Raw genomic sequence first — 12,651 nt, 5'->3', positions numbered from 1 at the left:
CGTCCACAGTGGCCGAGTACGTTGCGCGCGTGCGCAAGTACATGGCCATCCTTTGCACCCACGACATGCACAAGGAAGCTCGCTCGGTGCTCGAGGATGCCGTCAAGGCTGCCTTTCTCGAGGGAGCTCCCTTGGAACTCAAGCAGACATTAATGTCTCTACAGATCACCAACCGGAACGCCCTCACCATCCATGACCTCTGCCACGCAGCGGAGCAATTTGATACGGTATTCCACTATGCCCGTTCGACGTCCACCTCTGTCCGCCCCACCCAAGCTGCCCAACACGCCCTCGCTGCGACCCTTGTCTCCCCTGCTGTCGATCCCATGGCTATGGAGATTGATAACATGCGCCTCGAGATCAACGCGCTCCGCAAAACCGTGAACAAGTTCCGTTCCGGCTCTTACACCCGGAACAAGCCCCCTCTCGACGCCGCTGAGCGTACACGTTGCATCCGTGAAAATAGATGTTTCCGCTGCCGCGAGGTGGGACACATTGCACCCAACTGTCCCGAGAACGAGCGCGGCGGTCGCGCCTTCAACAATTTTACCGAGGGCCCATCCCATGCTGACGGCTCGGGAAAAGCCTCCAGCGGCCAGGTTTAGTCCAGGACCTAGTCGCTGAAATTCTGCAAACGGTCAAATCAGGTGGAAGTGGATCTAGGGTGGAAAGGAGGCTTTATTCGTATCAATGCTGCTGTCTAGTTCTACGTGTGGATGAGGTTTATATAAACTGGCTGGATAGATAGCAACAGTGTTCTAGAAAGTCGTAGAAAGATGGGCGAAGCGCTGATGACATCATAATGCACTTAACCGAGCATAAACCTGTTGCATCCTTCCCGTTTTGAAAAAAAAAGTCTACTTTTTGTTATTGATTTTGAACTCTGCCAAGGCCTCCTTGGCATTGGTGAGTGCTGATCTTGGTTCCCATGTAGCGTCCTCCAGAGGGTATCTCTTCCATTGTACGGGCCACTTTGGTGTCTTACCGAACACCTTATAATCGAGAATGCGTTCGACTTCGTACTCTTCCATGCCATCAATGAGCTCCGGTGGCGGTCGAGGCGGAGTGCGGTCTCCATATTCCGGCGGTGATTCAACATGTAATCGCAATAGATCAGCATTGAAGACGGGGTGCTGACGCATGGAAGGCGGTAGGTCGAGCTTAAATGCGTTATCGTTCACCTGTTCGACGATCTTGTACGGGCCAATGAATTTGGGTTCCAGCTTCTTGGAGGGCCGGTTAGAGTGCGCTGCGACAGAAAGGTGCTCAGTGCTCAGGAGGACCATGTCGCCGACAGCAAATGGTACTTGTCTGCGTGATTTATCCGCTTGCTGCTTTTGCCGATTCTGTGCTTCAATGATTGCATCCCGGGCCTGAGCAAGTGCTGTTGCTTGGGACGCGACGAAGTCCGAGACTGATGGCGCGTTGGTGGCGGTGGGTTTCATTAGTGATGCCGGAACGAGAGGATGGTGTCCGTAGTTAAGGAAAAAGGGCGAAAATCCAGTTGTCGGGTTCATCGAATTGTTATAAGCGAATTCCATCATCGGTAGAAAGAGGTCCCAGTCCTTCTGGTGGTAAGAGATATACGACCGCAGCATCTCCTCTAGAGTCCTGTTGGCTCGCTCGGTTTGGCCATCCGATTGAGGGTGGTATGCAGTCGACATGTTCAGCTTGGTTCCCATCAGCTTCATTAGCGCTGTCCAAAATTTTCCTGTGAAACGGGAGTCGCGGTCGGAGATGATTGTACGTGGCATGCCATGCAGTCTGAATACTTGGTCGAAGAAGAGGCGAGCTACGTCTGAGGCGGAATCCGTGGTACGACTGGCGCAGAAGTGAACCTGCTTTGATAATTTGTCCACAAATACGGTGACTGCATCGAAAGAGCGGGCTGTCCTGGGTAGAGATACGATAAAGTCCATTGACACGGTGTCCCATCGCTGGCTAGGAATATCGAGAGACTTGAATAGCCCTGCTGGGTGCTGTAGTAGGGGTTTGTTGCGTTGGCACTGCTCGCATGATTTGATGTAAGCCTTAATGTCCCGCGCCATCCGTGGCCAGAAGAATGTCCGTCGCATATGCTCGTATGTTTTGTCGAATCCAAGGTGACCGGCCATTGGAGAGTCATGGGAGTCGTGAAAAAGTTGCGAGCGGAGATCAGCATCTTTAGGGATACAAAGTCGTTGTGTGCCATTGTCATTGATCCAAAGTAGGTCGTCCGCAATAAAGTAGCGGTCAGATGGACTTGCCTTGCGGCAGCGTTCATAAATTGGTCCCAGAGCGGAGTCTGTAGTATAACAATCCATCAGGCGCTGCCGTAATCCTGTGTCCATGCTTATATTCAGAGAGTTGAGCTGGCCGCTGCTAGGATCCCCAGCCTTGTGATCGGGTCTTCTGGAAAGCGCATCAGGAACAATATTGTCCTTGCCTCGTTTGAACTTGAAAACAAAGTCATATTCTTGGAGTAGCTCCATCCATCTCGCCTGTCGGCGAGTTAGATTCGGTTGAGTAGGGAAATGCTGTAGGGTCGCGTGGTCTGTATAAACGATGAAGTGCGAGCCATCCAGGTAGTATCGCCAGGTCTTAAGGGCGTGTACTACGGCCAATAGTTCCTGCTCGTGTGTGGGGTAGTTCCGTTCCGCAGGACTCAACTTTCGAGACGTGAATGCAACGGGTCTAGATCCGCCGTTGTGGTCCGTCTGAAACAGGACAGCGCCGATGGCAAAGCCAGAGGCGTCAGTTTCGACAGCTGTGGAGAGGGCTGGATCAAAGATACGGAGGACTGGGGCTGTGGTCACCGCTTTCTTTAGAGTATCGAAAGCATCCTGTTGGGGTTTGTCCCAAGTAAAAGGTGTCGTTGAGCCTAGCAGAGCGGTGAGAGGAAGGGCAATATCTGCGTAGTGGTCAATGTATTGGTGATAAAAGTTTGTTAAACCAAGGAACTGCATGACGTGACGCTGGGTAGTAGGAACTGGCCATTCTCTGATTGCCTTGACGAGTCCTGCGTTGGTCTTAAGTCCGTCCTTTGATATGACATGACCCAGGAATTCCGTTTCGTCCTGCATGAAGGAGCACTTGGATAGCTTGCAGTAGAGGCCTGCTTCACGCAGGAGAGAAAGCACTTGCCGGATGTGCTGTAGATGTTCCTTCTCGTTGTCGGAGTAAATCAGTATATCGTCTAGGTAGACCACGACACATATGTCCAAGACAGGGTCCAGTACATTGCGCATCATGTTGGAGAACGCAGCCGGTGCATTTGTGAGTCCGAATGGTACGACGTTGAACTCATAATGGCCGTAGCGCGTCCTGAAAGCCGTTTTGTGTCTGTCGTCCTGGTGTACGCGCATCTGATGGTATCCTGATAGCAAATCCAGCTTTGTGAAGTACCGAGCTGTCCTGAATCGGTCGATCAACTCGTCAATTCGTGGTAATGGATGCCGGTTCTTTCTGGTGATCTTGTTAAGGCCTCGGTAGTCCACGCACATCCTGAGCGATCCATCTTTTTTCTTGACGAATAACACGGGTGCACCATAGGGTGAGGTGCTGGGCGAAATAAAGCCTTTGCGAAGGAGGTCTGATAACTGTTTTTTTAGTTCGTCGAGTTCGGCGATCGATAGTCGGATCACTGGTCGAACTGGTGGGTCTGCTGCTTGGTCGGTCTCGATCCTCATGCTATCGCCACGGTCGGGCGGAAGGCCGTCAGGAAGCTCAGAAGGAAATAAGTCGGGAAACTCGACTTGTACAATTTGTCGAATAGGTTCAGGAAGGTCCAGTTGCTTGTTTGGAGTGGGCTGAGGGATCTTGACTTGAGCTAAGAACACTCCCGCATCGGATTCAGTGGCCAATGAGACAAAGTTGAGGGCCGAAACAACAGGACTGGAAGGGAGCGAAGACGAAGCGAAGCCGGCGCAGGACCACAGGACTGGCGACCCTTGGTGTTCAAAGTGCAGATCGTTCGTTCGCCAGTCGATATGTGGGTTCACTTGTGTTAACCATGGTTTCCCTAGGATCAAATCGTACTTCGTAAGTGGATAAACAATTGTCGAGACTTGATCCTTGTATGCATCGCGTTCTAGTGTGAGTGTAGCAGTATGGTGCGAGAGAGACGCGGAACCGTTAGGTAGAACAATAGGGATTGGTGTACTGTCTTCCAAAGGCAAGTTATTATGTTTGCAAAATTTAGCACTGATGACATTCCCTTCGGCCCCGCCATCGATAAGAATCCTGGCAGGGCGACCATTGACAGCGCCGATAAAAGTCAGTAGACGACGCGCGTTCTTGTAAACAGTGGCGAAGGACTGGAGGCGAACTTCATTTTTACGGCGATGGCGATGCCGGTGACGGGAGGTGGTGAGAGTGCTGGAGGAGGGTTCAGGGGTAGTTGAAGTGGTGATGGAGTCAGTTGGGGCCGAGAATGGGGGAGGGAATGAGGGTGAATGAGGAGAGGGTGAAGATGGTGCAATAGGTGGAAATGATGGAAGGGTGCGTGCTGTCGAAGGTGGTGGGTTGTGAGGTAAGGGTGAGGGCAGAGGCGATTTATAAGGAAAAGCATTGTCGGCTTTATTTTGAAGTTTGTGATTCTGCTTTGTACTATCGCCGCGCCCCTGAGTGTCCAGGGCTCGGGTGCTAGGCTTGATGAAGGCGAGACTGGCCTGGTTCAGTTCTCGCCCTCGTCTTTTCCCGAGTCGGCGGTGGTCGTAGGTGTCTCGAAATTATTGAAGGCTTGCTCACCGCGGCAATTCTCAGCGATGTGACCGAATCGGCGGCAGCGGTAACAACGACCTTCGCGGAAGCAACGGGACTTCTCTGCTTGATCGAGCTTGGGAACGGAGCGGCGACGGGGGACATGTCACGGATAGCACCATAGCGTGTGGTGCAGAGTGACAGTTGAGCTGCGCACACAATTGCTCATATTGATTTGTGACTGCTTCTACGCGCTCACGCGCTTGCACGCGTACCTCTGCCCGTATGCTCGATCAACATATGTTCAACGAAGTATCTTTTGATATTGCCATTATCCGGCCGCCTAGAACCATTGTCCGGCCGTCTAGAACCATTGCACCAGATCCATACCTTTGTGCTATTCCTAGCAAATATACCTCGCGTCCCGTAGTAGCCATCCGAGTACCCTGACCAAGAATCCTAGAAACACATAAATAGAGCCATAGAATCCATAGCATATAACCTCAGTCTGCAATACATTTCTTCCTTACCTTGTCCACTGTCTGTCTCCTCCATAACACATATCCCACTCTTCCAAGTCTGTTCCTGACACTACATTGGTAGTGTTAGAACCGTGATTGGCGGATCGGACGCGCATGGCGTCTACTTCCATGGGTTCGGCAACAGGCGTGGCCGAGAGTGAGGCGGCTGAAGTCGCGGTCGGTGTCTGGGAGGGGATGTAAGTTGGCTTGGCTTTGGACTGTGCTCGGGCGTAGACGCCATTGATTCGCTCAGCGACCTTCACGGCCTGTTGCCACGTGGAGGGGTTCGCGATTTCGACCTGAAGTTGAGTTTGAGTGACCAGTCCAGAAATAAAGTACTCGCGGAGCATGTCATCGGCGGGATTGCTCAACTGAAGGGCCAGGTCGCGGAAGCGTGTGATATAAGATGCGATATCTTTGACAGAGGTCTGTTTAAGGTCTCGAGCTCCATAAGGATAGCGCGCTCATGGTCTGATGGTTTAAATTCGTTGGTGAAGGCAGTTTTGAACTCCTCCCATGGTGTGTCGTCGGTGAGGGTTGACATACGGTACCAGGTAAGAGCAGTACCCCGCAGGTGGTCAGCAGCGGCGGAGGTCCACTCCATCGGGGTGAGCTTGGTACGTCTGCAGTATCGCTCGAGCTCCTCCAACCAGTCGCGCGTAGCCAGAGCGTTGCGACCGCCATGGAAGAGCTGTGGTTTGGGGGGTTTGTAGGCAGAAACGGAGCGAGATGAGTCTTGGATGACCGATTGGATTTGGTGGTAGGCGCGCTGCCTGTCAATGGCATTCGAAAGGTTTAGGCTGCTAAGGCCATTGACGAGGGAATCGATGGAGTCCATGATGCTGGTTCGAGTGGTAGGTAATGAGGTGTCTGGGGGTGTCTGGGGGTGTCTGGGGGTGTCTGGGGGTGTCTGGGGGCGTCTGGGGTGTCTGGGGTGTCTGAGGTGTCTGGGGTGTCTGGTGTCTGAGATATCTGGGGTGGATCGAAAGGCACCTTTGCTACCAATGCAAACGGTCAAATCAGGTGGAAGTGGATCTAGGGTGGAAAGGAGGCTTTATTCGTATCAATGCTGCTGTCTAGTTCTACGTGTGGATGGGGTTTATATAAACTGGCTGGATAGATAGCAACAGTGTTCTAGAAAGTCGTAGAAAGATGGGCGAAGCGCTGATGACATCATAATGCACTTAACCGAGCATAAACCTGTTGCAAATTCCCTCCTCTTGTCTGGACAAGAGGAGTGAGCCCCTTCCAGAGTTAAGTCAATATTCTTCAAAAAATAAATTTGGTCTTCAATCTCTGTTGGCACTCGCTCCTCTGCATAAAAATGAAAATATCTCAACCCCGGATACTCACCCCGCCCCTGGCGCTATGGCTCCTGTCTCGGATCTACCCCAACCTCATTCTCCTGTGGTGTCTAGGTCGACTGAGACAGTGGACCTGGACCCACTTGCCTCTCTCGCTCCTTTAGCACCACCTCTCTCCAAGCGCCAGGCTCAACTTCAGCGTAAGCGTGCAATTAAGCTGCAGTCGTTCACCACGGCTGTTGCTGAACGCACTTTGCTCACATTTATTGGTTCTGTCAGTGGACACCCTGCACGTATTCTTATTGATGGTGGAGCTGAGGGAAATGTCATCAGCAAGACCTTCCAGCGCCATCACTCTATCCCACTCGTCCCCTGTTCCCCCATCCCAATTATCCTTCCCGACGGTTCCTCTTCTCTCACTCAACACACTGCCTCCATCTCCCTCGCCCGCGACAACTACGCAGATACCCTTCAACCACTCCTCTATGACCTCCAATCCTACGACCTCATCCTCGGCAAACCCTGGCTCACTCAGATCAATCCTTCTATCAACTGGCGCGACAACAGTCTTCACTTTCACCACAAAGGCGTTTCCGTTCGATGGTCCTGCAAAGGCTTTGCACCCTCTTCTGTAACCGCTAAGTCTCGTGGCTTACTGTTGAGCCATATGCATTTTAATTCACTCGCTGCTCAGCCTGGCAGCGAAGTCTTCCTCGCTCTCGTTAAACAGGAAACAGCAACCAAGGCAGCACCTCGCCTTCCACCTGACATCCGCCCCATTGTAGAGAACGAATTCCCCGACGTCTTTCCCGATGGCCTCCCAGCTGGTCTTCCACCAGACCGTGGAGATGCCATGAAAATTGACACTGACCCCACGGCTGATCCACCTGTTCGACCTGTTATTCGTCTTTCAATTGCTGAGCTGGACGAACTCAGGAAGCAGCTGGATGATCTGCTCGCCAAAGGATTCATCAAACCCAGCACATCGCCATACGGAGCGCCAGTCCTCTTTGTTAAAAAGAAAGATGGTACACTTCGCATGTGTGTAGACTATCGTGGACTCAATCGCATCACCAGAAAGAACCGACACCCCCTCCCCAGAATTGACGAACTCATCGACCGGTTCCGCGGCGCTCGCTACTTCACCAAACTCGACCTATTATCTGGATACCATCAGCAACGCATCTTCGAACCACACACTCACAAGACCGCGTTCCGTTGTCGATATGGCCACTTGAGTTCAATGTCGTTCCTTTTGGTTTAACTAATGCACCTGCTGCTTTTTCGAACATGATGTTCAATGTCCTTGATCCCGTATTGGACAAATGGGTTGTTGTCTACCTCGACGACATTCTTATTTATTCCAAAACCAAAGCTGAGCACCTGTCCCACATCCGAAGCGTCCTTTCGCTACTCCGCAAGAATGGTCTTTACGCGAAGCTGAGCAAATGCTCCTTCATGCAAGAAGAGACCGAGTTCCTCGGCCACGTCGTCTCCAAAGACGGCATCCACACGTCCGCCGGTCATGTTAGAGCCATCCGCGAGTGGCCGCGCCCCACCAAGCAGAGAGATGTCCAGCAGTTTATTGGCCTCGCTCAGTTTTACCATCAGTACATCCGTAATTTTGCTGACATCGCTCTACCTTTGACCGCACTGCTAGGTGAAGGCGTTGAATTTTCTTGGGACCAGGACAAGGAGCACGCCTTCACCGCCCTCAAGGAAGCAATCAGCAAGGCTCCAGTCCTCAGGATTTTCGACCCCGATCTGCCAACGACTGTAGAGACAGATGCTTCAGGATTCGCGCTCGGCGCAGTTCTATTTCAGACGGATGAGCACGGCGAGTCTCGACCAGTAGCATTCACATCGCGGAAGTTCAACTCAGCCGAACGGAATTACCCAACCCACGAGCAGGAGTTGCTCGCTGTAGTTCATGCCCTCAAGCAATGGCGCTATTACCTAGATGGCACGCATTTTATTGTGTACACAGATCATGCGACGCTCAGACATTTTCCAACCCAACCAAAGCTCACCCGACGACAGGCGCGCTGGATGGAGCTCCTGCAAGAATACAGTTTCGATTTCAAGTACAAGCGTGGCGCGGACAACGTCGTCGCGGACGCTCTCTCACGTCGGCCTGACCACCAAGAAGAATCACCACCAGTTGAAGTCAACAATTTGGACATCCGCATTGACCCAGGCTTAAGGCAGCGCCTGGTGGATAGCTACCTCGATGACCCTAGTCTCGGTCCTATCTACAAAAGCTGCCTCGAGGGAAGTCCACCCCCACGTTATTCTTTAATTGATAAATTGCTCTACGTTTCTCGTCGTGGCAACACTCTTGTTTGCATCCCTCAGAAGTCTGACATTCGTTTGCTTCTTCTACACGACGCCCACGATTCTGCTATTGCCGGCCATCTCGGTTTTGACAAGACGTACCATGCCCTTCGACGCATTGTATACTGGCCCAAGATTACCCACGACACTCGACTCTATGTGCAGACATGCGAGAGCTGCCAGCGCAGCAAGCCAAGCCAGCAACGACCTGCAGGATTACTTCAGTCTCTGGAAATACCAGCACAGCGCTGGGAGACAGTGACCATGGACTTCATTGTGCAATTACCCAAGACACCTCGTGGTCATGACTCCATCACCGTTTTTGTGGACAAGCTATCAAAGCAAGTCCATTTCGCCCCCAGCAGCACAAAGGATACAGCATCAGACGTGGCACGCCAATTTTTTCATAACGTCTTCAGACTCCATGGCATGCCCACCACCATCGTCTCCGACCGCGACTCCAAGTTCACAAGCCGCTTCTGGAAAGAGTTGCACCGCCTCATGGATGTCAAGCTAGCGATGTCAACTGCCTTCCACCCTCAGACCGATGGACAAACGGAACGTGCCAATCGAACTTTGGAATCTATTTTGCGCGCGTTCGTGGATCAACGACAAACAAATTGGGATTTACTTCTATCAGCCGCAGAGTTCGCATATAATAATTCGATTAATGCCACCACTGGTCACTCACCATTTTTTTTGAACAACGGATTCCATCCTCGAGTCCCGGCCTCACTTCTCCATACCCAAAGCAGCCCCAACCCCAGTGTTACCGAGTTCATGGAGTCACAGAGTTCCGCATTGATTGTTGCACAGGAGGCAATTGCTGCAGCACAGGAACGCCAGGCACGGAACGCAGATACCCGTCGACGAGATCACGATTTTAAAATTGGAGACAAAGTGCTACTCAACGCAGAAGACATCACTGTTGCAGCGGATCGCAATCGCCCGACCAAAAAGCTGCAAGATCGATTTATTGGCCCCTATACAATCCTGGAGCAGCACTCACCAGTTTCTTTTCGCGTTGAGCTGCCACCCACTATGAAGATCCACGATGTCTTCCACGTCGATCGCTTCCGTGAATACAAACCATCACCTGAAGGCCTTGGACAACGTGCACCGGCTCGACCACCACCAGAGATTATTGACGGAGAGGAGGAATACGAAGCAGAGACTATCTTGGACCATCGACAGCGAAACAATAGGACGGAATACTTAATCCAATGGCATGGATACCCCAGGGAGGATTCGACATGGGAACCGGAGAGCAACCTTACGCACTGCACTCGACTCTTACGACAATACAAGCGCAGCCATGGGGTGTGATTTTTTTTTTAAAATGGGAAGGTGCAACAGAATTACCACTCGGTTACCAAGCTGCACGGTTACGACACACAGAGCCAGGATGGGAGCCCGGCATCATGACAACTCCACTACGACACTGTACAATAGGCCCCAGACATGTATATATAGACCCTACTTACGATCATTAAACAGCATTCATTTCTACGCATTCCTACTTGACCACTGCCCTTGACCCCTTGACTCTGCTGCTGTTGCAGTGCGCCGCTGCAGTGTAGGGGCGTTTGCATTCTACATGTTCGATCGGTTCCAGGTGCGCTTTTTTTTTGTTGTTGTTGTTGTTGTTGTTTGGGCCAAATATGGATACTCAACATAACATCATCCACTTGGATACATAGAACAAGGGAGAGCCTCCACCAAATCTAAATGACCGCAACTGGCTCCAGTTCAAAGTTTTACGAGGAACCAACCTTGACCCTACAACTCCAATCACTTATGCCACTACTAGGGAGTCTACATTGAGGACATTCGAGCGACAAGAACTCTCATGTGCCTACATTACACATTCTGGTCGACATAGTGGCTCGATGGAGGGTCAAAGGTTGCAAATCCCTTTGGAAGATATCAGGAGAGCTGGACGATGGGTACATGGCAATGGAAAGCTGGAGAATTACTACCTCAACGAGTATCCGTGGAATTTTGCGTTTGCCATAGCAGGCTTCAAGGAGAGGCCGTTTCATTTGAAGAGGAACGAGGTATCGCCGCCCTTGGATCTTCAGAGAAAAGTCTTCCCTTTTATCGAAAGCTCATTCGATAACGACAAAGGGATGGACCAAGCATGGCGAAAGGAGTGCGATATGGAGATGATGGAGTACAATCCCAATGAGAAAAGTCAGCTTCGCGACATCAAGCCTCGGATTCCTATGTCTAGCACATACGAGAAAGCACCTGTTCATTTTTCCGATTCTATGAGGGCCAAGAAGTGCTACCTACGGATGCTTCTTCGTACGCGACGAATTATCTTGCAGGATGCAGCCGAGTACTTGTGTGAGTATTCGTATCTGCAATCGCCTTTGTTAAAGAACAAAATTTTCCAGACACAAGAATTTCAAGAATTCAAGGGTCTTATCAAGGAGAGACTGCAGATCAAAGAGCGATCAATGCCTGACGGCATTTCCCCAAAGGTCCTACAACTGTTCGCAAATCAACGAGAAGAAAGCAAAGAGGAAAAATCCCGGCTAGAAAGGGTTATTACAGCCTTGATGGAAGAGCGGCGAGAAATGCGGCAAGAGATGCAGCGAGACCGTGCACAGCTGACTCACTTGACGGCACTGCTTACCGCCAGACCGATGTCGCTACCCATACCAGCAGCACAGTGGACAACAGGAGCATTGTGGTCGCCAGGCCTTACTTACCCCTCATACACACATCCCGCATACTACCCGCCGCCAGTATCGGAGTCTCCCAACTCTTGCAATAATTGTTCATCAGCATCAGCACTGCACACTATGCCTGCAAGAGCTACTGCAAAGTCGATGACAGCAGGGCCTGCTCCACCATCATTCTCAACAAGGACACCTGCCGTGTTGCCAACAAGGGGGTATGCCGAAATCGCCCCACGCCCAAAGCAAGGCGCTCCAGACCCAGATAAGGCTGAAGAGTTCTTTGAAATCAGTTACTATCTTGAATCTGCAGGGGACGTCTACGAGGAGTACACAAGGTACCGGACATATCGCGCCAGTCAGAAAAGGCAGGGCAAAGCCGAGGATATCCTGCCGAAAACGAGAAAGCAATTGAGCAATTGGAAATTCATCGTCATGGAGGTCGAACATATTCAACAACAAGGAATCCAAAAAGGGCTGACCAACAAACAAGCACTTACTGAGGCATTCGCCCAGTTAACGCGCTCAATGTCTGAGACGTATGGTGGAAAGAAGCTGAGCATCAATAAGATGGTCGAGTATTGTCGCAAGAGGGTGAAAGGAAGAGAGAATGGAAACAATGAAAATAGGGAACACGACGCCCAAGACGTCCAAGAAGAAGAAGAAGAAGAAGAAGAAGAGGAGGAGGAGGAGGAGGAGGAGGAGGAGGAGGAGGAAGAGGAGCAGCTGAGAAGAAAGAGGCACTGAAATGGTGTAATAAATTTTCCCTTGCGTTAAGAAGCTCGAGAGCAAGTAAACATGGATTATTTTTTTTTTCCCTCTTTTTTTTTTTCTGCGTGTATTATGTGTGTAGGCAAGGTTCACGGGTCCATGGGTCAACACACCCCGTCGCCTTTGGAACGTCTACACACATCAAGCGGTAAGATGGTAAATGTGTGCAATGAGAGCATATTTTGGCCGATTTTTGGTCGTTTCCAACTTTTTCACTTTTTTCCAATCCAGGGCGCTCTAGACCAAGGGTTTTATTGGATTTGACTTGGAAAAAAATCTTGTGGCTGAAAACCAGTCGAACCTCTCTAAAATCAACCAAACATATCGATCCCCTCTGCATTGAATTGACAAATAAGG

General features: G+C 51.0%; 1 protein-coding gene across 1 annotated transcript; it reads left to right on the top strand.

Moving 5' to 3' along the window:
- Positions 1-10,433: 10,433 nt before the first annotated feature.
- Positions 10,434-12,651, top strand: BC939DRAFT_65109 (uncharacterized protein). The gene is made up of 2 exons (XM_051561804.1): positions 10,434-10,454; positions 10,650-12,651. The coding sequence occupies exon 2, from the start codon at positions 10,729-10,731 to the stop codon at positions 12,268-12,270; it is 1,542 nt and encodes a 513-aa protein (XP_051406184.1). The 5' UTR covers positions 10,434-10,454; positions 10,650-10,728; the 3' UTR covers positions 12,271-12,651.

This window comes from Gamsiella multidivaricata, assembly GCF_025024155.1.
Source record: "Gamsiella multidivaricata strain RSA 2152 chromosome Unknown BC939scaffold_141, whole genome shotgun sequence".
Classification (NCBI taxonomy): Eukaryota; Fungi; Mortierellomycota; class Mortierellomycetes; order Mortierellales; family Mortierellaceae; genus Gamsiella; species Gamsiella multidivaricata.
The sequence above is the reverse complement of the archived record's forward strand: the minus strand, read 5'-3'. Positions and strand labels throughout refer to the sequence as shown.